This window comes from Gracilinanus agilis, chromosome 4 (genome assembly GCF_016433145.1).
Source record: "Gracilinanus agilis isolate LMUSP501 chromosome 4, AgileGrace, whole genome shotgun sequence".
Lineage (NCBI taxonomy): Eukaryota > Metazoa > Chordata > Mammalia > Didelphimorphia > Didelphidae > Gracilinanus > Gracilinanus agilis.
Window position 1 is genome coordinate 484552836 of NC_058133.1, and position 26747 is coordinate 484579582.

Sequence of the window (26747 nt, forward strand, 5' to 3'; positions counted from 1 at the left end):
ATAAGAATAGCTCTCATTAAGAATAGAAAATCCAGATCAGTACTCTTCAAAGTAGCTAGAAACTTAAGGACTTAGTGATGAACCAATGGGAAATGGGATAGAAGGATGGATGGGCAGCCACCCTGGCCAGCTAGCTAACCACAGGCTCATCTGCAATATCATTGTCCTGTGCCTAAACTCCGACCCTCATAGACTGAAGACCTTTTCGCCCAGGGAGAGTAGGATGCGAGTCCCTCAGGGTAGTCAGGAGCAAACCTGACCTGACACAGGCACTGAAAAGCAGTTGTGCAGGCACAATGCTCTGAGACTCAGAGGCATCTTCCTCCCCTCTCTCCCCCACCTCTTTATATCTGTGGCTGAAAGAGGCACTCCTTTTCCCTTGGGGACAGTGGCCAGAGAGTGAGCTATGGCACAGCATAACTGAATTAGTAGCAATTCCTTATCTTTCTACCCAAAACACATCTCTCTTCAAAATGTCACTCATCTAAAGAAAGTACCACCACCTTTCCAGGCCCAGGGTTACAATGTTAGAATTATGCTTGATTCCTCACTTTCCCTCACGGCACATAACTCCAATAATTGGAGAAACCTGCCCTGTCTTCCTCCCCATCTCTTGTGTATCCACCCTCTTCTTGGGCCTCACAGAGCCACCACCACCCTAAGGCAGGTTCCCTTTGCCTCAAATCTCTCTTCTTCTCTCTCCCATCTATTCTCCAAAAGGAGGACATCCAGAGGGATTTTCCTAAAGAACAGGTCTGACCGAATCACTTTCCTACTTGATAAATTCCAATGGCTCCCTATTGCCTCTAGGATCAAATGATATTTTATTTAGATCTTATCCGTTTTTAATTTCTATTTTTTCCGCAAGTTTTATAATGAACATAATTATTCATACAGAAGTACATGAATATAACTAATAAATATGGAAACAGATATATTGGGGAAGGCTGGCTCATTTTTTTCCTTTTCTGATTACAAGTATAATCAAGAGTTTGGAGGCATTGATCTCAACTTCTCAGTAATTCAAGCTGATACTCCGAAATTCATTTAACTTTGGTCAGGACATATTTAAGATATCAAGGCATCCCAAGTTTTTGAAACAATTTTTCTTCTCTTTCAACAGGTTTGCAGCTGTCTTAAACTTCCAGGTTATAAAGATGCTTATCCACTAGATGGCAGCAAAGATAGCATCTTCAAGGTTGAAGTCTAATATAGTTTCCATCCCCTCAGCACTTAATTCTTACTTCTTCACTTACTCCAATAAGAGTACATAAGATTTTGACTCCTTTTTTATAAAACTGAATTTTTCTGCCAAAATGCTACCTGACTTTCAGTGCTTACAGGACACACAGGTGTCCATGTCCAAATGAAGATAATTAGTTTGCTAATATCTGCCACCAACGGGAAGACAGCAGGAGCATGGTTCTCTTTAATACAGTAATTTTTTCCAATAACATAGTTCTAGGCTTTAGCTAGCTCCCTGAGGGAGGATTGCTACTCAGAGAAGAAAATTCAGTAGAGTGGCCTTGATAGGTCTTGATAGGTGAGCCTGAGGTGACTCCTGGACATTCGGGTTGAAACGACGGAGACTAGAGATAGGCAAGAGTGATGTACAAAAAGATGATAGTTGATAGAAAGTCCTCCAGGAATTGATGCAGAGCAAAAGGAGCAGAACCAGGAGAACACAGTATACAGAGACTGAAACTTAGCACAATTGAATGTAACTGACTTTTCTACCACTGGCAATGCAATGACCCAGGACAATCCTGAGGAACTTGTGAGAAAGAACACTATCCACATCCAGAAAAAGAACTGTGGGAGCAGAAACACAGAAGAAAAACATAGGATTGATCCCATGGTTCAATGTGATTGGGGTTTTAATGTTAAAAGATCACTCCACTATAAATATGAATGACATGGAAATAGGTTTTGAACAATGGTACCTGTATTACCCTGCTTGTCAGCTCTGGGAGGGGAGGAAGGGAAGAGAGGTGGGAAAGAACATGAATCATGTAACCATGGGAAAACATTCTTAGTTAATTTTAAGGAAAGATGATAGTTGAACCCTTGGGAACTAACAAGGTCACTGGGAATATCTAGAAAGAAAAGGAAACAAGCTAGAGTCTTGGTTAATATGGATGATGATTCTAGCAAAGGAGACATCAAAAAAATAGGAGAACCAACGAAGAAAAAGGGTCACAAAATTCAGAGAGGAAATAGTATCAAAGAGGACAGGGCAATCAACAGTACTGAAGACAAAGATAAAAAGCCACAGTAAACAATAAATGTCCCTGGTATTCATCTTAACTCCAAGAAAAGGAGTTCCAATTTTGTCAACTTTTGTTTGAAGATGAATGAAGAAGGAACTGTAAGCAGCTTTGGGAAAGAAGGTGTTTCTGTGGGAAACAAGATAGAAAATAAAGAAGAATAAAAAGATTCTCTAAGGAGGGCTCAGATGAAGTTGGGTGATAGGAATATAGAGTGTGTCCATGCAACACATTGGATAATTTCCTCCAGCTCCATTTGGCACAAACAGAGGAGGGAGAAGATGAGAACAATCTGAGGCTGGTCAATGGCAAGAACACAACAGGGTCAGGAAGTGAAAGTAGAGGACAATAACTGGCTAGCTCTAGGGTCAAGATAAGGCAGAGAGGAAAAAGTATAGAGGGACAAGAGAGATTGTGGGTAGTGATGAGGGCAAAGAATAGGTCAAATGTTAGCTGGACCATTCTATGTTTTCCATTCTAGGCAGCTATAATAGGGGGAGAGACAGACTTTGATCTCAGCTTCTAATTAACTGGGGCTGCTGGGCGGTGTACTTCTGTTTTAGGCATCTTGACTGGAGCAAATAGGTCTTGGACTTACAGTTAAAAGGGACCTCTGAGGTCACTAGGCTAGCTTCTTCATTTTACAGATGGCCCACTCACACAATTACTCAAGACCCAGTCCTCATCAATTCTCGCCTAGACTACAGCAAAAGTTATCCAATTGGTTCTTCTACCTCAAATCCCTCCCTACTCAGTTCAGTAATTTTTCTGAAGTGCAAATCAGTCAGGCCACTCCATTACTTTAATTCCTGTTGCTCCCTATTTCCATTTGAATCAAATTAAAACTTCCATTTGGGACATTTAAAGTCCTTTCCAATCTTCCCTCAACTACAATTTCCAGGGTCTTGTCACATATTATCCCTCTGCCTACATTCTCTGGTCCTACCAAACCACCCTTCTCACCTTCTGCTCATCTAATGTGCCAGCTCCTGCCTCCATTGCTTTGCCCTGGCCAAGTGCATGGCTGGATGTCTCAGGATTCCTGGCTAGCTTCCTTCAAGACTCAGTTCAAAGGCTGTCCAGCCTCTGCATGAAGCCTTCCTTAGAGCTATCTGGGCAGTAATTGGTTGGTTCTCCTAGGTGCTCTGATTAATTTGATGCAGATAAAACAAAATGCACATAGACTTTTGATTGGTACAAATTAGATTTAGCCTGCATACAGAGTAATCAAAAAATCAATAAGAATTGCCTATTACGGTGGCAGCTAAGTGGCTCAGTATATCATATCTGTGAGGTCTTGGGTTCAAATCTGACCTCAAATACTTCATAGCTGTGTGACCCAGGGCAAGTCACTTAACTCCCAATGCTTAGCCCTTATTACTCTTTTGCTACTAATACTACACAGTACTGATTCCAAGATGGAAGACAAGGGTTAAAAAAAGGTTTAAAAAAATAAAGGTAAGGATTTAAAAGTAAAATGCTTGAGGATTCACGTAAGTGACTTAAACAATGACATGTAGGAAGCAAGTGGAGGAACAGAAGATGGAATCACAGATCCTGACTCCAAACATAGTGCTCCTTCTCCTGAACCCTGATAAGCACATACCCTCACACTGCTTTCTCTTATTCCATCTACTGTTTACAATTAAGCAGAGTAGCAGGAAACTGAACCTCCTGTGCAAATACAGGAATATCAGTACTGAACCTTCCCCTAATTTCCCCCAACAGATCTAATAAAGTTGTGCCCAGTAAAGGCTCTCCCTCACTATCTACTCAGAATCCTTTTCCAAAAGGTGTTTACATTCTAACAACATAAGAATTACAAAATTAGGATGAACACCCACCTAAAGCACATTAGAAATTAAGGAAATAAGTATGAATAACCTAAGGAATAAAAAAACTCTGTTATCATCCTCTAAGTTGCATTTTTAAAGGAAAAAATAAATTTGAAATAGGAAATAGGAAATGTCAAAATCTTCTGTCGATACCAGCAATCTTTCAGGAATGCAGTATTTCTGTCAAGTTATATTAATGGGAATAATTTCAAGCATCAAAAGAAGTTTACTTACACATAGTAACAGCTTAGGGTCTGCATGGATTAGTTTCACCATGGATAATAGGAGGTATTTATAACTTCTTGTTTCCAAGTCCGTAGGTTTTTCTTTAAATTTAAGGCTTGTCATTTTTTCTTTAAATGTAAGACTCTAAGAAAAATATATTATTATCCTGTCAGTATCTATTATTTACTTACAGGGTATTAACAATCCAACTTTTTAGAAAGATCATTATTCAAAACATGGGGCAGCACAACCTCAGGGCTAGTAACACCAGATAATGTACTTTAAATATAAATTTATTTAAGGGTAATCTCTACATACAATTTATTTTAGTAAGTTTTTTAAAGTTCTTAAGTTTAAAGAAAAAACACTGAAAAAAGTGATCTGACATACACAGACACAGAAGGACACACACACACACACACACACACACACACACACAACCTGCCTGTCTTAATCAGATTGATTAGTTTAAAAAGCATTTCCCTAAATCATAAAAATCCCATGGAGCATAAGATCTGGGTAGAACAACTTTTGTTAAAAAAAAAAAAAAAAAAAGTTTGTCTTGGCAGCTAAGTGGCTCCATGAATTAAGAGCCAGGCGCAAAGATGAGATAGGTCCTGGATTCAAATTTGACTTTGGACACCTCCTAGCTGTGTGACACTGGGAAAGTCACTTAACCCCCATTGCCTTACTAATCTTCTGTCATGGAACAAAAGATAGTACTGATTCTGAGAGAAGGAAGGGGTTTGGAAATTGACGTGCTTTCTACCCAGAACCAATGTTTGGCTCAACTCTTTAACACCAAATAGGTACTAAATTCTCTACTTTAAAAAACCTTTTCTCCAAATGATTCTAACTACTTTACTGTTTTAAGATAATTTCTCTTCGATTTTTTTGCTTTGTGATTGAATGTTATTCTACCTCCCAAAGTGTATAATACCTGTGTCATTAGAAACATTACAAGATATCGCTGAAAGAATTCTGGGGAAGACCATACCATGGACACTTATTTCTACTACAAAGAAGTGTGAGCAACATTTTCCAAAGTCTAATATTTCTTGCTTGGGTAAAAAAAAAATTAATAAATAAGGACATTCTTATATCAAAAAGAAAATAATTATAATTTAGAAATGCCATCTTTCTCAATCTACTCAGTGAGTTCACTTCTTTCATTCATTCAACAAAAACACTTACTTCTAAATAGTAAAACATATACAAAGGTGTTAATATGGGCTTCTCAAATTTTTGTCTCTATACAGACACCAGAAAAAGTACATTACAAGTGTTAAAATACATAAGTTTATGTCTGTGAGCAAGATAGCCATTCTACAATGTAGTAAGTGTAAGAAATCTATCTGTATTTATGTGCAAGATTAATAACAGTTCTCCAAGTACAGAGATGGAAAAGTAATAAATTTTCCTTCTCTCCTACATGCATACATATGTGCTTACATACATACAGATATGACTCAGAGAACACATATCATTGTAGAGAAAGAACAACTGGAAAATTTATCAATGAGGCTTGTTACTATGTCTATGCTTCAAAATAAACCCCCAGCGACAGGGTCTGGCCTTCGCCACATGCTCATGATAACTACACCTGATTTTGTCAAGTCTTAAGAGTCAGAGTCCTGGCCTTGAATCCAGTGCAAATGTGTCTCAGCTGGGTGATCATAAATCAATCACTGAATTTCTAGGGGCTTCAGCTTTTTTAGCTTAATATAGAAGGGACTACTACATGTATGGCTTACCTAGGTGCTGAGGAAAATTCTTTATAAACTAAGGTATTCTACAAACAGACGTTATATCATTTTTATTAATACACAAAGACATTAAAAACATTCTCAGATTAATATGGAACAAATTCATTTTAGAAAAGCTGCTGAACAACACTGAAAAAAAAAGCAGTTAATCAACTTACTTGTTAATTGCTATTTTCTACTATAGACATTACCCAGGAAGTGAAATAAAATAAGGCAAATTAGTGAGTTCTCTTTTGTTTTTACTTCCCAAGTTAAACAGTAGTTGAATTCTTCATCCTTTATCCATAACATATGAAAAAATGATAGCACTAGATGGCCAGGATAAAACATAGAGATTTCTAAAATTCAAATGTAGTTCAGAAATCCAAACAATTTGGATTTATAGACCATAAATGGTCTATAATTGGATATAACAGTTCAGCTAAAAAAGCAATTATCATTCAGACATTTCCTAGCTGTACAATCCTAGGCTAGTCACGTAACTCCCATAGCCTCGCCCTTATTGCCTTGGAACCAATACACAGTACTGATTCTAAGTCAAAAGGTAAGGGTTAAAAAAAAAGAAAAAGGAATTATCATACTGGTCCAAGTATAAGGTTAATTTTTTTCTCTAAATTGGGCATGGCCAAATACTAAATATGACCTGTTCATAAGTGTTATCTTTCCATCTGTATCTGTATAGACTTTTTCCTATCAAAGGGGTCTCATTTTAGAAGAGAAATGGCAGGAGCTGGGAGTGGGGGATGGGGGTGGGAATATATTCAGAGCAAAAAAGCAATTTATTTCAAGCTAAAATAATTAATGAATTTACTGACTGTTCCAAGCCTAAATGGAACAACATTGTTGATACATGTGTGTGTTGGCAAATTGTAATTAAAACCATAGTAAGAAATAATTAGTAACTCATGAATTAACTATTTTGGCTTCTACTATGAAGAAAAACAATGAACTTAAGACTAAATGTTTTAATTATAGGTGTCAATAAATAAAAGTACTAACCAACCAGAGGTTCCACCTCCAAAATGCAAGATGTACAAAATATATTGGTACAACTGTACAAATTTAAACTTATTATCTTATTATTTAAAGCCACTGCTTATTGAAAATGGATTATTTCAACATGTAGTTGTTGATGGTTGAATGTCAACATGGCAGGTGTCCAGTGGAACAAGGCGAAGAGCTGTGCATAATACCATACCATTTAACATTTTACTCAATGACAAAGATAAAGGCAAAGATAATATGCTGATTAAATTTGTAAATCACACAAAGCTCAGAGGGATAGCTAACCCAGTGGAGGCCAGAGTCAAGAAATAAAGGATTTGGGCAGGTTAGAGTACAAAGCTGAATAAATGATGAAATTCAAGTGGAATGAATGTAAATTCTTACATAGCTAGGCAGCAGCTATCTTGAAAAAAAATCTGGAGGTTTTAGTGGATTGCAAGCTTAATATTAGATTCAGCAGTGTGATCTGGAGGTCATAAGAGTTACTGCATTAGAAGGGCCACTGTTTCCAGGGAGAGGAAGGTGGCAGTTCCATCCTACTCAGCCCTAAGCAGGCCTTGCATTCTGCTCATTTCTGGGCACCACATTTTAAAGAGGAATGTAGAAGAAGGTAATTAGGAGAGTGAAATGCCTATAGCACATAACATATCAGATGAGCTAAAGGAAGCAGAGACGGTCAGACTGCAGCAGAGAAGATTGAGCAGACCTAATAACTGTGTTCAAAGATATAAATAGCTGTCGTGTGACAAAGGTCTATTTTGGTAATGAACAGAGCTCTCCCAAAGGGGAATGGGCTATCTCAGAAGTGAAGGGTTTCCCCCTCCTTTGAAGAAACTATCAAAATTGATGGGGAAATTATAAATTTCAAAAAATTGAAATGCACGAACAGTACATATGAAAACAAGAGCAATAGTGCCAATGAAAAAAATGTAGGATATATGGTTGACCACAATATCAATATGAAAAAAATGAAGCTGATGCTACAATTAAATGCTAATATTACCTCAACTTCAGTGGCAGTAATGGAAATAGTACCCACTTTTAGAGTACTATACTTTATTCCACAGTTACAAAATGCACTAACGAAATGCAAGGTGCTGTGGTTTGTCAAAAATCTAGAAACCATCCTATGAGGATGTCATTTGAAAATGGTTCAAGAACTTAGCAGGGTATTTAGCTGGAAGACAATAGTAGTCTCTAAATCTTGAAAGGCTCTCCCAAGGAAGCGTGAGCAGACTCATTCTGTGAAGTCCTGGGATAGATTGATATCCAATAGGGAGAAATGACTGCAAAGCATGTTTTGACTCGATGTCATTAAGAACTTTCTGACACTTAAAAATGGAAGCTCCCATTGATTGTAAACATCCCAACAAAGGCTCCTGAGGAGATATTAAAGATTTCCTAGAAAGAATGCTCATTTTCAGTAGGAGAGTAGACTGGAGAGACTATCCTGATAGATGATACTCTATGATAGCCTAAACAGGCCCTTAATGACCTTGACTAACTCTTTTTCCTGATGGGAAAATTAGACAAAATGTGGTCTTCCACTTGCAACACAGCCACAAAGTCACACACACACAGAGAGAGACAGAAAGACAGAGAGACAGAGACAGAGACAGAGACAGAGATAGAGATAGAGACAGAGACAGAGACAGAGACAGAGACAGAGACAGAGAGAGAAAGTCAGAGACAGAGAGAGAGAGTTTTAGGAATTACCTTTAGGGAGGTCAAAAGTTTTTCAACTAATCACAAGTAAATATCCAGTTTTAATTCTAGATATCCTTGGCCCCAGGAAGAAAATTCTACTTTGTCACCATTCTACTTATAAACTACACTGGAACAGGTAGCTTCTACTATCAGTTAATGTCTAACATCAGGAACTAGAGTAGATTCTAAATCTACAATAAATATAGTCAGTGTTGCCTTTACTCAAAAAAGAAGCAGCAAATCTATCTGATTTTAGTAGTGATTCAAAGTTAAGACACCAGTTGAAAACAACTATGCTCTAAGTCCTAATTTGTATAAATACTATGCTTCCCCCTAAAAAAAAACAAACTTGTAATAGAAAATCAAGACATCATAATGGAATAAAACTGCCCATCAGAAGCCTAATATACCAAAGGAAATAGGACTTCCTAGGAAATCTTTAAAACTTAAAAAAAGAAAAGAAAAAAAAAAAAAAGCCAAGGCCTAAGTTGACCTCTAAGCACTTACCTCTGAAGGTGTAACTGGAGGGAAATTTCTTTTTCAACTTTTAAAACTTTTGCCACATTAAAAAAACAACTACAAACTATTTCAAAGTGTTAAAATCTATTATAATAAATTAAATCTCTAGTTTAGATTTTTTAGTATGTTTAAAAATCTATAATAATGAAAAAAATCATGTTACTCTCTTTGCTAGAATTTTAGCACACCTAGACACAATTCCAAACTAGAATTGTTAGCACAAAATGTTTCTATCTGAACATGCAGAGTGTCTACTTCAAAAACCCCTGAGAAACATTGACAATTGGAAAAACATGAGCTATGATTATGTCAAATCACCCGTTTCTTCAGTTATGGGAATTCTGGAAAACGAAGCATGGCCAAAAGGAAACGACTGAACAACTACGACAGCAAACACTACGTGATGACATGCTCTATGGTCCACATGAAATGAGATGACAGGAGCGGTCGCTCCACACAGAGCCGTCAGAAAACGGAAGGAGGACTGTTCTGTGGTAGTCACAGTGGGTCATACTTACAGCCACAGAAGCCCACTGCCACGCAAAACAGTGACTGGTTGGCATCTGATCATGTGAGCGACAGCAGCCAATCAGAACAGAAAATAAGAAGCAAAAAAACAAAGCACCACCAATCAATGTCGAGAGTTGCGATGGATAAACACCCTTCCCTAGACATAAATACTGAGATGTGGGACACAAATTTACAACTATTCAGACTGTCTCAAGAAATATGTTAAATTCCTTTTTAAAGGGAAAAGCTGAGCCCCATTTATCTTATTTTGGCTTTGCTAGTAGAAAAGTCATTGTCTTAGAAAATTAAACTTTAATATAATGTCATCTAATAATGCCTACTAATTTACCATCCTCAAAAAGCAGTAAACTACCAAACAACATTTGAAATTTATTGAACAACTTAACAAAGAAATGTTTTCTTTTTAAAATTTACTTCTTTTTCTTAAACAGAAACATTTTATATCTACTGGGCAAAATCCTACATTAACAGGGTATCACTCTGACCTAGAACTTAACTTCCCTCTCTACTTTTCAAAATATAGTCTCAAAAAAAATAAGACACAATTTGAGGCCATACTGCATTTACAGTAAAGAGGCCTACATCAGTCATCAAGATGGCCCATTGTACACTATAAAGATAATTTAAGATCATAATTTCTAACCCTTTAAAGTAACAGGAAATAAATCCTACTGATGAAACAGGAATTTTACATCCATGTGCATGATAAGACATAGGGGCGAGGCATTCAGAGCCCAGAAGAGCTTTGGCCTCAAGTCCCTGAGTTTTGTCTTCAGAACTCAAGTGGATGAGTTAAAAAAGCAGGAATGGAATGAAGACACTGACAATGCAATGGAGGATATGGGACCAGGGGAAGAGCCACACTCCACCTTGGGCTTTCTCTTACCGGTGCCATTCGTATTGCTGCATGTGCCCCACAGCCCTGCACGGCCTTATGAAGTGTTTCACCAAACATGTTTCGTAGTTCAACAGAATGGCAATACACAGCATCAATCTTGGGCCACCAATCCAGTGCGGACTAGAAAAAAAGCCAGACCATAAGGAAGGAAAAGTATCAGAAAACAAACATAACGACTGATGCAATGGGTAACTTACTCTGGCTCTAAATTCATAGAGGCTAAATTATATATCAAGAATTGTTTTAGACCATGCAAAAAACACACCGTAATTTCCAATCTTCAAATAAGCCCTTCATCCATTAATTTATAAATGTCTTATATTGTGCTCAGGAGCATAAGACAAACGGTACAATTTGTAAACAAATGCATAGAAAATGCTCTCACCCTGCTGTGTGAGATCTGTCTGTCCCAACAACTAGCTAATCTGCAACTAACCAGCCTTTTTAAGGCTAATTCTGAAGATGTTCCAATTACATAGGAGGAAAGCTTGATGATTTAGATATTATAGATCAAGTTCTAGCTCTGATTAACATTGTTTAATGAAAGCTTAAAAAAGAAGTTGGGATTGAGTTAGATAAATTACGGTGGTTTAATTCTTTTACAAAAGTACATAGGGAGCAGTTATATGTGGATTCCCCAAATAAGAACAAAGATATTTACAAAAATGTTAGTAAATGAAATAAAATTATTAGTAAATTCATCATTTTCAATGTATAAGCAAAAATGAACAAGAAACATGGAAAACTAACAATCACCATAAACAAACACATGAATTAGTTCAAACAAAATATTTTGTTAATGGAAATTCAAAAATAAATGCAATTCTATTCTAATTGAATGTTCCATTTGGATTTTAAAATGGTTTTAAAATTCTCATTTCACTTAAATTTACATTTTAATTTTACTTCAAAACAAATGGAGACATGTTGCATTAGTATTACAGTAAATTAAGTATTAAACTACAAAATCCAAAGCTTACAGAAGCATGGAAGAAGTAAACAGAATAAATCGAACTTAAATAGAAATATTTCATGGTGCTATCAATTTATTGAAAAGTAAAAACAAAATTTGCCAGTGTTGCTCGAGGAGATTGTTAGTGGTCTAATAGTGAATGAAGGACAATATATGAGCTCCCCGAGTCACATTTCTTTTTCCTAGAGCAAAACCAATTCCCTAGTCTTGTTTCTTAATATTCAATACTTTTCATTTGCCTCACTAGATAGTTATTATATGAAGAGCAAGAAGTTATACAACTGAATTACTCTATTTTAAATTATTTTTAACTCCTTGATAAAAACATTTGTACAAAAAACAAAAAACTAAGTTTTAGCTTCTTAAAACCTACATAATTTACTGTACTTACACAGCTTGGATCTTATACCCTACTAGGTGGGAAAAGCCTACAAAGCCAATTTTGGACTATGCATTTGTGAGAGGGAAAAACACCTTTTTGGCCAACATGGCTGTTTGTGAATTTCCAGCTCCTTATCAGTTTCAAGTACCTTGTTAACTGTAATCTGGCCAGCTCCCAATAGAGCATCAAGTGGATACTTTGCAGATTGAAAATGTAATTTAGTTCTTCTAATTTGAATAATCTGGGTGTTATATTTAGACAAAATAACAGGGACAAACTGCCTTTTGCCTCCTTTTCCTTTCTTTAAAACAGAGAGTGCTAATAATTCAAAGTATGAAAGTTGCAAAAGGTTATCTACTGGTAATTCCAGCTGATCAAAAACCTCTATCTTCTCCATGGTGCCAAGGGATATTCTCTCTGCCTGTCTCTATGGCTCTGCATAAGGCGAATGCAAAACCAAAGTCTACTCAGTAGATAACTGATGATCAGATTTAAGATTTCCTGTCAGGGATCTCTCCTTTTAAACACATTCTTGGCTGAATCTTTAATACTGAGTCCCATCCAGGAAGGAAAAGTCCCCTAAGGCCGGGTTTGGACTGAAGCTGGGAGAAGACCACATCTTCTCCAGAACTGGCTACCTGCCCTAAATGATTCTCCACAGCTCCTTTTACAGCCTCAAAGTCACTACTCTAATCCCAGCTCTGCTCTTGCTACACAGGACAATGGGGTACAGTGGGGTGTACTACTGGATTTAAAGACAGGGAACCTGTCTCTGCTACCTACTCTATGCCTTTGGGTAAGTCACACAACCCATCTGGGCCTGAGAAGCGGGTTGGACCAGATGATCTTTATGGTCTCTTTCCTTTTATTTCCTAATTTATGATCAATCACCTACTTGGTCTCATAAATAGAATTGATCTCGCAAGTCCCTAAGCTTCCTCACTCCCCTCTTTTTGTGGTGACCTGCCCTGCCCTTTCTTCATCTCCTCTGTGTAGTCTCTCTAAATGTGCCTCTCTCTCCTCCACTCTTGCCTTCTCCATATCCTTACTCTAGACACATCTAGGTGAAGATGTGGCATGTGTGCCCCGGCCTGCCAGAGGGGGCTGCTCCATTCCCCCTCTCCACAGGGCTTGAGAACATTTCTCACTTGCCCAGTCCCTCTGTCCGGCTGTCCAATGCAAGCACTTCCTCCCTCCGCTGAGAGGGGCTCATAGGAAGCTTGAAAGTGCAGTTTGGGCACACGACCTCTAAAAGGTTTGCCAATGCTGCTTGCTCTAAGCAATCAAGCATGATTAAGTCTCCCAAACTCTAAAAGAGTAAAACCCTTCCCTTGACTATGGAAACCATTTTTTTTTCCATTAGAGTCAAACCTTTTGAAAAACTTGTCTATGCCAAATTCTGCCAATTCCTGACTTCCCACTCCTCCTCAACTTGACTTTTATAAACCCCCCCATCTTGATTAAATTGCTAAATTCACAAGTGACCTGATAAGTCCATCATCCAGTGACTACATTTTTTGCCCTCATCCCCTTCTTAGTTCTCTATACTACATGCAATCGTGCTGACCACACACCCACCCACCCCCACCCTGACCCCATCAAAGAGAGTTGGAAAGAAATATAAGAACAAGAACTCGCCTAGTTCAACAACCTCATTTTGCAATAACAGAAAGGTTCAAGTCTCTTAACCAACTTGATCTTTTAGGTACTAAGTAACAAGGCCAGAATTGAACCCAGGTTTTTAAATACCAAATCCAATGCCCTTTCTACTCTACCACAATGCTACTACTTAACAAATATTTCTTGAATTTGTTCAAAGGATGTTGAAAAGATGTTAAGATTATAAAAATAAACAAACTTCATCAAATTACAAAAACTAATGACTTCAAACATGGTAGCTGCCTATATTTTTACTCCAATAGAGTGTAGCTTATGTATAAATAAGCTAACAGTCTTAGGCAACTATCTCTTGTGGCAACAGACACCTAATTATATACCACTTGGAAAAGAAAGTATAAATTTATGAGAGAAAGATGGAGACAGAGAGAGAGAATAATAATGGGAAGGGGGGCAAGCATAATTTGCTATATTTTGTGTTCGTCCTGACCTTTCACAATTGTTTTCTAAGGTTCCATCTTTAGCTTTCTTCTTTTTTACCTACTGTCTCCCCTAGAAGTCATCTCCAATCCTGACCACCCCACCAAGCCCCAGATCTGAAGCTCAAGCCATGTCCAGGATATTTTAACAGAATCCAAGCTCCATGTGTCCCAACTAAGTTTGGCCTTTTTCCTGCTCTTTTTGATGTCACTATTTCTGCCAATGATTCCTGTCATCCACCCATCCTCCCATTTTGTAATTTTTTCTTAAACTCTCCCCATTCATTCACCTCTCATGTCTAGTTACCACTTGCCCACTCCTTCTCACATTCATCTGTTTCCTCTACTCTCACTACCACTATGCTCATATCTATCAGTCTCATTTACCTCAACTATTCCAACAGCCTAATCGATCTTCCCACCTAAGCCCTGATCCCCTTCCTACACAGCACTGCTTCACACATCTAGATCTTCTGTCACTATCAGCTCAAAACCCAGCCCTGGCACCTTTCTGAGGAGAGTTAAGTCCCTAGTCTGGATTTCCAGGCCCTCAGACTATGCCCCCTCCTACGTTCCCAGCTTTCAATTACTTGTGAACACTGCTCTGTTCAAAGTGGACAACCAACCACCTTGTAATCATGGCCTTCACTTCTGTTCTATCAAAGCCCTCGAAACAGAGGAATTTCACACTAGAGTACTAAAAGAACCAATGGTTCTGATTATTAAGTCATTGTAAAGAAGTTTTTACCAAAAACCATTGATCAGGAAGCAATCATGGAGACCATCTAATTCCAATTCCTTGGACTGATGCTCTGAGAGGTAATACAAACTGCCTGAGAGCAGCAAGGGTTGGAGTTTAATCCAGGCCTTCAAACTCTAAAAAGATCCTGGAGAATAAGAAAAGGCCTACAGGACTGAAGAAGGACAGCCATTATCTTAGATTTGAAAAAAAGAGAATGAGAATGGCTTTGTAATATATAGACAAATGGATATGCTTGAACTGAATTCCTAAATTCTAGAATAGATTATTAATGAGATAGTTAATGAATATCTAGAAAAGAAAGTGATGAATCAACAAAAGCATGTCACACTAGATTGATGTGATTTCCTTTTTGGGCCAAATTATTCCAATGGCAATTTAGGGTATTGCTTAGGGTATGAATAGGTACTGCTATGCATAAAGATTTTAGCAAAGTCTTCAACCAGTCACAGATGACATTTTTTGTGGAAATACTGAAATCCCATCTAGATGCACAATGAGGCATATTTTCAACTGGATATATATCTGGAGCCACACTGTTATCATTAATGGTTTGATGTTAACCTGGAAGAGGCCTCCAGTGTAATTCTTCAAAGATCTGTCCTTGGACCTATGCTATATATATATATATATATATATATATATATATGGCATGAAGAAAAGTAAATTCCAAATGACAAAATGATGGGGGAGAAAATTAGTATTATATATCCAAAAAAAGTCCTAATAGGGTAGAACATTAGGTCACATATAATAAGAAATAAAATGAAGAAATGTAATAGGGATAAATGTAAAGTTTTGTACTAGGGCTCAAAAAAATCACTTTCAAAATACCAACTTATCTAGAAAAGATCTAGGGACTTTAATGAACTGCAAGCTCTCTCTCATTCTGCAGTATTCTAGACTTGTCAAGAAGACAAATGCAATTTTTAATAGCAATGAGAGGTTATGTTTCCAGAAGAAAAATGAATCATCCAACAGCACTCTGACCCAAACAGGAGATGACTAGAGTAAGTACTAAGTTCACTTCACAACATTCTTTAGGAAAGATAAATTGAAGGACACACAGGAAAGGGCAACCACAGTGAGGATGGGCACTAACTTGATAACAAAGAAGGAATGGTTGGCAAAAATGAGGATGTTTAGTCTGGAGAAGACTTGGGGAAGAAGTGGGGGGTGATTGCTGTCTCTGAGGGCTTGAAAGTTTATCATGTAGAAGAGGGCCCAATTAGCAGCAATGGGTGCAAGTTACAGAGACCAATAAAGGTTCTGAGTCAAGAAAAGCTTTCTAACAATCAGAGCCATCCACAAATACCGGGTTCCCTTCACTGAAGATCTCAACGACAACAACAACAACAACAAAAAAAAAAAAAAACAACAGAGGGGGCACATCTCATGCATCCAGTTATAAGGTTATAGGGGTGATTCTTTCTAAAGTAAGGGTTACCTGAGATCTAATTCATCTAATAAGCATCGATTAAGCACCTATTGTAGTCATTGAGATTCTTTTGAACTTTGGAATTTTGTGATTTGATGATTGTGCATTGTTTATTATTTTGTAGTATATTTACTTATATGTCACAACTTGAAAGTAAAAGGCATTTGGGCATATCACATAGAGAGCTGGCCTCAAAAATGAGACAACCAGACCCTGACCCCTGGCTGGGTGACCCTAGGCAAAACTATTCACCTCTTGGTGGCCCAAGATACTCTCCAAGACTGATGGAGAAGAGCTGCTAGTTTGCATCAGTAAAGAGAATCTTCTCAAAAGGGAGGCTACCTATGCATATGAAATCACAGATATGCCCTGAAAAAAAAAAATCCTTTTAGCATGACTTTTAAGCTCTACAAAATCAAGAACTATTTCTTAAGCTGTGAAGTTCCCTCAGCTTCTAGAACAATGCTTTACACACACTAAGTCAAATGTTAGTTTATTTGAACAAACTGATTGATTAAAAAAAGTTGTACAATTTTCCATGAAATCATTTAAGGTTAAAATAAACTACAGTAAAACAGTAATAAATAACCAGGTAAATACTTTATAATTTCTTTTTCTAAAATATTTATAACTTCTTTATAGAAGCATCATCAAACAATTGGGAATACTTCCCAACACAAGCAAACAGTGTGAGAATGTTAAAGTGACAACCACATAAGATCAAAAGAATTCTGGAGTACTTTTAAAGTAACATTTCCATGTTTCAAAATGCCTTGCGATCAATCTTCTCAGCTAAACATCCTCATCTGGAAAAGTATAGGAACAACTAGTTCCCATTACACTAATTAGTTACAGAATAAATTAATAATGACTAGTTTCAGGAGATGATTTCTAAAGTACCTATTGGTATTTCACTGCTGCACTTCTCAATATACTGGCTTCCTCAAGTTACTTTCAAGAGATGCTGGGAAGATGAAATAGGCGACATGCCTTCAGCTTGCCATTCTTCTATAGCATATAACATGCCATATAAAAATGGCAACTGGTTTCCAAGTTTTGCACCGGCGGTCATTTAAAAACCTTATTCTATCTTACAAAGGTTTTGGAAAGTCTCTACAGAGAAGAAGAGAAGTTCAAAAAGGTCTTAAATACACCCAGAACACTGAGTGAAGCTGGAATGTGCCTTATTCATCAACAAAGCAGCCCAATTGCTATCAGTATTTCCCTCATTTTCTGCTCCTCAAATAAGGAACTAAAGAATTTCTGTATTTGAGTCTTCACATCTCTGCAAACTGCTGTCCCCCCACAATGCCAACCAAGGGACTGAAGAAGTAAGTACACTGACAAGGAATCACTGGCACGAAAACTCATTCTCCATCTCAGTGCTTCTTCCCTCATCCAATTCCTCTTGGTTATGTCTGCACTTTCTGTATTTCCTAGGAGAGAATCTTGGTTTTGTTTTAGTATCCCTGAGGCCTACCAGTGCCCTGCATATAGCACACACCGAACAAATGTTTGTTGAATTGAACTGAAGGCTATGAATTCAAAGTTGTGTCAGAATGTGTGGGAAACCCATTTTCTTCAGACGCTCTGTTGAACTTCTATTCTTTGATGGATCTGGGAGTTTAATGATATGGTTCTGTTTTATTATTATTTCCAAAGTAAGGGTAGGCTAAATAAGAAATCTGGTAACTCGAGTGTATACTTATTTTTAAAGTGAAAGTAGTAGCAGCTTTCACTATCAGGAAGTCCTACAAATTTAAATCCAGCAGTCTAAGATGATAGGAGAGGAAATCATGACCAGAAAAGCTCACCAAGTAACTCCAAATGAAGAAGCACCACTATTTGGGACATGCTTTAGAGGAAAACTCTTTATGCATTCCCTAAGTTTTTATGGCTCTGGCTCCCAATCTATTTTTACTTGAAGATTATTCCTAATCTCAGGGGCAGGTAGGTAGCTCAGTGAATAGAGTACTAGGCTTGGAGATGGGAGGCCCTGGGTTCAAATCTTGTCTCAGACATTTCCTAGCTGTGTAACCCTGAGCAAATCACGTGACCCTAGTTACCTAGCCCTTACTGTTCTTCTGCCTTAGAACCAATATTAGTATTGTTTCTAAGACAGAAGGTAAAGGTTTTAAAAAATGAAATAAAATGGAAATACTAGCTGTCACTGTCAGGAAGTCCTATAAATTTAACATCCAGAAAGGGAGGAAATCATGACCAGAAAAGCTCAGAGTAACTCTAAATGAAGTAGCACCACTCTTTTGGGGAGTATTTGGGGGAATGTTCTTTGTGTTTTCCCTATGTTTTATAGCCTTGTGTCCCAGTCTATTTTTACCTAAAAAATGTTCCTACTCTGAACATAGCTTTTTAGACACTTGTATATTCTTCTTCTAATGAACAAAAGCAGTTTGTGTTTCCTAACAGACAGACCATATCTCCCAACATGCAACACTGTTTACAGTGGAGAAAGATGCGCAGTCACTGTTCACCATGTACACCAATGCATGCATGAGCCACCACTCCAGCATGCTTTCAACCCAAAGAGGATCAGCTCAGCCACTTACAGCAGTGCCAAGTCCATGCTTGAAAGTGCTCTATATAGTCAATCGTAGACAAAAATATTTCACAATTAAAGTATCTAACTTTGAAAAGTGAAAATAAAAAATTCTAAGATTTTATTTTAAGAAAATACAAATTTTAAGCAATGGATTGAAAGTATCAACTGTACTTGATAAAATATTTTCATAATTTTAAGGATAAAGAGGGAAGAAATAAAACAACCATTAAAAAAATTTCTAGATTGCAAATAAATCTAAAATAACATGAAATTCAAGTATGTCACAAAACATTAAGTGACTAAGTTACTTTTTAAATTGTATGATTCATCTTTCAGAGCAATTAGTGCTGTAATGCCTTGGCTGATTTATTAACAAAAGCATTTTAAAAACATAGTTTGGTAACAAAAAGAATCCACTCCATACGTTTTGGAAAACAAAGCATAATAGTAAACTTCCCATCTCCCTTCCCTATACATCCAATAGAATGCTAGATCACAAAAGTACAGGTAGTTCTTAATTGCATATAACCCACATGGGCTCATTTTATCTCTACATCAAATTCCTGTAATAAACATGTACAGATTTTTACTTAGAAAAAATTTTTCTTTAAAAAGCAGGGGTGGGTGGGGCTGCTAAGTGGCTCAGTGGATAAAGTCAGGCCTAGAGATCAGAGGTCCTGGGTTCAAATCTGGCCTCAGACACTTCCCAGCTGTGTGACCCTGGGCAAATCACTTGACCCCCATTACCTAGTCCTTAATGCTCTTCTGCCTTGGAACCAATACACAGTATTGATTCTAAGATGGAAAGTAAGGGTTTAATTTTTTTTTTTTAATGGGGGTGGGTATATATTTTTTTTCATTTCCAAACCCAAATTCACTAAATTTGAAACAGGACAAATATACTTCTAAGATTAGTCATGATAAACACAATCTGGCTTTCAGAAAGGTTTCTGCACAAGGTCTGTTTTACAAACAATCTGCACATGGGCATGCCAGTGCACATAAATATGGCGAAAACATTTGAGGACCCTCAAGGGAATTATGAAGACTCTGGGCCAGAGACAAGCAAGAAAAGTATCGATGCAAGCAAAAGTTCATTTTGCCTTTTCTGACTAGGCGTACTCATCCAAACCAGTTTCCCAAAGCTCCACAATTCTGCTCATTGATTATGCCACAGAAGTAGCTCTTGCTTCACCTCTGTGCACTGATGCACATGGCTGATGTGTGGAGTCTTTCTGAATGGCTCTTAAAGTGTTCAGTAAGTGGGAAGGAGCTTCAGGACACTGACGGTCTTATATAAATGGATGTGACAATAGAGGACCACGAAGAACCAGAATAGAGTATGTGGCTTCTGATTTAATGAGGTGGCAGCCAATTAAATAGAACTGCTATATGTTCAGCCATGGGTCAGAATGCACAGAAGAGAATCCAAAACTAAAATGAGTCTTAAATACATTTGAGAGGAATTTAAGAAACCACAGATTTTATTCTCATTAGCGATGTTCCCTGACGCTTTTAGCCTATGCTACACATTTAAGTCCAGTCTGTCAAAAAACCCCAGTGCCTTTCCTCAGCACAAGGACAGGATACTAGAGAATTCTCCTTTTATATATATATATATTCTCTAGTATCCTATATATATATACATATATATATATATGCATATATATATATGTATACACACACACACATACACCATGTAGATAGTAAGAGTTTTATGTGGAAAAATCCACAAAAGAGCTATGGCAACAACGAACTCTCTACTAGAACTTACTTCCCCCAAACCTTCCTACCTTGTGCATGTACTAAAAAAATCTGTCTTTAAAAGATATTTTAAAATAAAAATCACTCTTGAGACAGTTAATCAATACCTTTTAGACTTACATTGGTGATAATTCGATGTAGGGAGTTTACCAGCACATAATGAAATGTGGATGGGGAGTTCTGGGCCAAACAGATCTATGGGAAAAAAATGTTAATGTTTTACTTCAACATGAACAATATTCAATAAAATAATTGACACAAAATAGAAATAAAAAGGCAACTCAAAATATTAAATAATAGATCTGGCTTAATCTCCTGGATTTAACACATTATGGAAATACCATTGAAAATATAATCAAGATAACTAAGCATACTGTGATACATGAATGTAATGGAATATGACTGTGCTGTAAGAGATGACAACTTTAGTGGATACAGAGAAGCATGAGAAGATCTGAGCATGAACTGATGCACTGGGAAGGCAGCAGAAGCCACAACAACAACAGCGTAAACAGAAAGAACAATCATTTTTTTAAAAGGTGCAAGTCGAAGCGAAATGACTAAAAACAAGCATGTTGCAAAAGAGAGCTGAGTAGACACTCCCACCCCACCCCTTTGCAGGAATGGGTGGCCCCAAGTGGTGCACACTGCACAAATTTTCAGACTTTGCCTTTGTATTAATCAGTAATGCTGACTTTTTCCTCTTCTTTTTTCTGTCTTAAAGAAAAAAAAACAAAACAACTATTTGTTATGTGGGACGGCTCTGTAGGAGGGGGAGGAGGAAGGGAAACTGTGATGATGAAAAAAACAAAATACATCAATAAGGCCTATCTTAAAATGGAAAAGGATAATATATTCAGGAGATTTCTATGTCATTCCTATTAACTAATTAGAGATGATAAATTAATTAAAAATGCACTTAACTAAAAGCCAATGGTCTCACCTTAAAGTGTTGGTTATTGTGAGGGCTTATACGAAAGCAAGAAACCAAGCAGTCAATCATGAGGTCCACGTCGGCATTTTGACTGCCTCTTGAGAACGGTTTGCTTGGATTAAAAAGCAAGTTCTACACAAAAAAAAAAAAAAGAAAAAAAAAAGAATACAGCCATTTTAAAGGGTCAGGCCCCACATAGCAAGTTAGCTCCTGCCCATTACAAGCAAGGTTAAGTAATTTGCTCACTGTCACACAGCTAGGAAGTGTCTGAAGCCTGATTTGAACTCAGGTCTTCTTGTCTCCAGGCACAACATTTTATCCATTGTGCCACCTGGCTGCCTAGCTAAAAATAAGAGAATATGAGAACTGCTAGTAATATTAGGTGACATTTGTGGAGAATTTTAAGGTCAGAAATCACTTTACATTCACTATTTCATTTAAGACTCACAACAGTTCTTGGAAGTAGGCCCTATTAGTCTCATTCCCATTTTCAAGATAAGGAAACTGCTGCTCAGAATGGTTACGGGGATTGCCAGGGTCACGTCAGCTCCAGATTTGCACTCAGGTCTTTGTGATTCCAACCCCAGAACCCCATCCTGAGTCTAAATAAAGAGAGACTAATAAAACTGCATGGGTTTCTGCTTAACCCACTGAGCAGCCCAACCATCTCACCTTCAGGTCTACCACCATGGACTGCACAAGCAGGAAGATGACTGAGTTATCCTCCCAGTTGATGTAGGTGCTGGCTTTGCACAGCTTCACACAAGCGATGGCCGCACTCTCCGTCAGCTGCCTACTCCCGCCATGGCCCGCCAGTGCTCTTCTGAGATTGTCAAGAAACATTTTCTGTAATTCAAACCAAGACACAGGGGCAGTGTCAGGTGCCAGGACACACGCACACAGTGATGCTTAGGGAGCACCTACTTCTGATAATCCTCTCTCCTAAATAGTAAGCTTGTGGTCTAGGAGGAGGGAGCACAGAGAAAGAATGAGAAAATGCAGGGGGGGAGGGCCAGAGGAAGGGAGGGAGGTCAAAAAGGAGGGAGGAAAGAAGGGGGAGGCAGGTAGGAGGGCATCTAGTCTGCAGGACAGTACAAAGTTACTAGTAAATAGCCACACCAATGAATACAAGCACAGGTGATGATGCTAAGAACCAAGGAAGTGCTGGATCTCTTTCTTATTTGAGCTTCCCACAACCCTCAGAGGAACTCACTATATGTATTTTTTTTTGTTTTAAATTTAAATACTCTCCTTCTGTCTTAGAATGGAGACTAAGTATCCATTCCAAGGCAGAAGAGTAGTAAGGCCTAGGCAATTGGGATTAAGTGACTTGACCAGGGTTACATAGCTAGGAAATGTCTGAGGTTAGATTTGAACCCAGGACCTCCCATCTCTAAGTCTGGTTCTCAATCCACAGAGCTACCTACCTATTCCTAGTACATGCATTCTTATCCCCATTTTACAGATAAGGAAATAAAAGCTCAAAGAATTTGAGAAGTCACGTGCCTACTCAGAGATAAGAATATGAAGTCTACTTCTGCTACAATCTAGGAAGTATAAGAGATGGAATTTGCACCAGAATCTTCATGTCCACAAGCCAGTGACCTTCTTCTCATACTTCACTGCCTCAAGTACTAGACAAGTTATTAATAATTCTTCAGAAAAGCTCCCCCCAGTCGAAAATCTAATCTCACTGAAACATGGAAGAAGAAATCCATAGACCCCAAATCACTGCCTCTGACATCCCAAAAATAATCCTGCCAATTCTCCATTTTCTTCACAGAAAGAATGAAAAATCCACTTGGTCAAAGGAAACCCAAAGACAATCAACTGATTATTTTGCTTGTGGAGATTCCAGTCTCAGGAACCCAGTGCCAATGCTGCCCCAGGTAGGCTCCATCCTTCACATCTCAGGAAGAAGCTTCTAGAGTGGGGCTGAGCCCCCAGGGTCCCTCTTCCTCCCTCTCTCAGAACTCTGGGATCCTTTGAGAGTCAGAAACTGTAACAGCCTGAAATGAGTCCCAGGTGGGCAGCCCCTTTAACTCTTCTAGGCAGGGTAATTTGAAGATTAATCCTGATCTCCAAGCTTCAGTCTGTATAGGGGAAAAAGATGTCTAGCATCCTTCTTCTAACTAGATGCCCTCAGGCCCTTCCTTAAGACATTATTTTCCCTGCCCTCTAGAACCATCATGACCTCTGGAATCCTCACTCTTCACTGGTAACAAACCTCGTTTTACCTTAGGAGTTGTTCATTCATTTCTGGGTCCATCTTCCTATCTGAGAGGATCAGAAGCACACCTCTCCTAGGGAGGATGCTGTGTTCTATGCACCTTCTCCAAAACGGGGTGCTTTCTCATGTCCATGGAAATAGTGAGGGAGCAGGCCTAATACTGACTTAAATGCCATGCCACAGGGAGAAGTCAGTACCCACTTTCTTTCAGTCATCCCTTTTTTTGTTTTATTTCATCTCACCTGGGCCCTAATTGCAGCCCAGAAGAACTCTTAACTCCTCCTGGATTCATTAACCTAGTTTTTATTGCAGTTGTTCCAAACATTCTTATCTTTCCTCAAGCCTCTCCTCGAAGCCCTCTCCCCCACCCTTCAGGGAAAACTTGGACTCATTCTTCACTGAAAACCCTGAGATCTTTTACTTAGAGTTTGTGGCCTTTCACCTGGCCAAAGACAACTCCTTCTGTTATTCTCTCTCTCTCTCTCTCTCTCTCTCTCTCTCTCTCTCTCTCTCTCTCTCTCTCTCTCTCTCTCTCTCAGTACTGTGTATTGGCTCCAAGGCAGAAGAGTGGTAAGGGCTAGGCAATGGGGGTCAAGTGGCTTGCCCAGGGTCACACAGCTGGGAAGTGTCTGAGGTCAAATTTGAACCCAGGACCTCCCATCTCTAGGCCTGGCTCTCAATCCACTGAGCTGCCCCTTGTTATTCTCTCTAAATCCCATTGTCTCCCTACTTCTCTAGTAGATAGTGCCAGGGATCACCCCCCCCTCCCCAAGTTATTTCTGATCTTCACTCTCTCCTTATCAACTGGCTCTTTTCCCGCTTTCTACAATATACCCATAGCTCTTCTATCCTTTAAAAACTCCAACTGGCCCATTTCTGATAGGTATCACCCAAAGACATGGTCTACAAGAGGAGTCTCTATGTGCTCTCTTCTTACTCCTGTCTTAACCTTCTGTAGGCTGGCTTCCCACCACCTCTTTCAACTGAAATCACCCACCCAAGTTACCAAGAATCTCTTAAATACCTCATCTAACACTGTCTTCTCAATCCTTTCCTGATCTCTCTACAGCCTGACACTAACAATCCCTTTTTCTTCCCCGGCACCTTCTAGATTTTCCTTATGCTTCTCTCTCTTGGTTCTTCTCCTGTATGCCTGCTCCTTCTCAGTCACTTTTGCCCATTCTTCATTTGTATCATGCACACCAACTGGAAGAGCTCTGGAGGGCTTCGTCCTGGTCCATCTCCTCTTTTTTGATTTTATGGTATTTCACTTGGCAAATTCATTTGCTCCCATGGGTTTAATTACCTTTAATCATCATCTCTATGCAAATTATTCCCAGCCTTTATCTATCTAGCCCTAGCCTATGATTATACACATTTAACTTTTAGGCATCTCCAATTCAATGTCTGTAGATACTTCAAATTCCACAGCTACAAAACAGAACTTGTTAGCTTACCGACACTCATCCCAAACTCTGCTGTCTTCTAAAGCTCCCTATTACTGTTGAGGGCACCATTACCTCCCAGTCACCTAAACTGTGAGACTGCCATGTCAGCCTTAATTCCTCAGTCTTACTCATTCCAAATATTCAATCCATAGCCAAACCCTGGGATTTCTGGGTTCACACCATCCCCTTTTCTCCATTTGTACAACCACAGCCCTAATTCTGGCCATCCACCACCCCACTGACCCAGACTACTGCAATAGCTCTAACATGGCTCACCGCCTCACTTCTCTTACTCAATCTATCCTTCACTCAGCTGCCAAAGAGATGTTCCTAAACTAAAGATCTAAGTAAACCTACTGCATGCTCACCGAGCTCCAGCAGTTTCCTGGCGCCCCAAGCATCAAATGCACACACTAAGTTCACCACTTAAGTTCTATGTAATGTGGTCCCTTCCTACCTGGCCAGGCTTCTTCCATGCCCTCGTCTTCCATTCACTCTAGGTCCCAGCAACACTGGCCTACTTGTAGTTCTTTCAGCAAGACACATCACTTTATGGGGTACTAAGGAAACCAAGCCCCTCCTCAGTTTCAGGTGAGATATCCAGGATGTGGGATGGCAGATCTTCAAAAAGGTCAAGAAAAAGGGCTAATATAGAATATTATATATTATAGAATATACCAGTTCAGTGGTAAAGTCAGAGTCAGACTGCAAGGGGCTGAGATTTGAAGACATGGAGAAAGGGTTGTAGAATAACCCTTTGGAGAAGTCTGAATATGCAGGGGAGAAGAGATACAAAGTGACTGCTAGAAGGATGGCTCCTAGTCACCTAAAGGAGACAGTTGTAAGCACTGAGGTTGGAGTCAATGAAAAATGGGAGGCAGAAATGACAGAGAGGCCATGATGCACAGAGCTACCTCCTGGAAGATACAGGAAGGAACGGGACAAAGCACATATGCTGAGGGGTTCCTTTGGCAGAGGGAACCCACTTCTTCATCTGAGATTAAAGCAAAGGGTAAGAGAATGGTGCGATTGGAGAAGAGGTTATAAGAAAATTGAAGGAGGAGACATCCAGGTGGCTCAGTGGATTGAGTCAGGCCTGAGATGGGAGGTCTTAGATTCAAATCTGGTCTCGAATACTTCCTAACTATGTGACCCTGGACAAGTTACTTAACCCCCACTGCCTGGCCTTTACCACTCTTCTGCCTCAGAATCAATAAGACAGAAGGGAAAGGGAAAAAGGAAGGAAGGCAGGAAGGCAGAAAGGCAGAAAGGAAGGAAGGCAGGAAGGCAGGAAGGCAGGCAGGCAGGAAGGTAGGAAGGAAGGCAGGAAGGAAGGAAGGCAGGAAGGCAGGAAGGCAGGAAGGCAGGAAGGCAGGAAGGCAGGAAGGCAGGAAGGAAGGAAGGAAGGA

General features: G+C 38.8%; 1 protein-coding gene across 1 annotated transcript in view; it reads right to left on the reverse strand.

The window, feature by feature from the left end:
- Positions 1–26747, reverse strand: part of NF1 (neurofibromin 1) — a 193614-nt gene that overhangs the window by 159064 nt on the left and 7803 nt on the right. Inside the window, exons 3-9 of the mRNA XM_044672802.1 lie at positions 22333–22506; positions 21670–21792; positions 20847–20921; positions 18970–18999; positions 10742–10873; positions 9843–9887; positions 4337–4471 (exon numbers count right to left, since the gene is read on the reverse strand). Coding sequence (XP_044528737.1) covers positions 4337–4471; positions 9843–9887; positions 10742–10873; positions 18970–18999; positions 20847–20921; positions 21670–21792; positions 22333–22506 — 714 coding nt within the window. The remainder of the gene's footprint in view (positions 1–4336; positions 4472–9842; positions 9888–10741; positions 10874–18969; positions 19000–20846; positions 20922–21669; positions 21793–22332; positions 22507–26747) is intronic.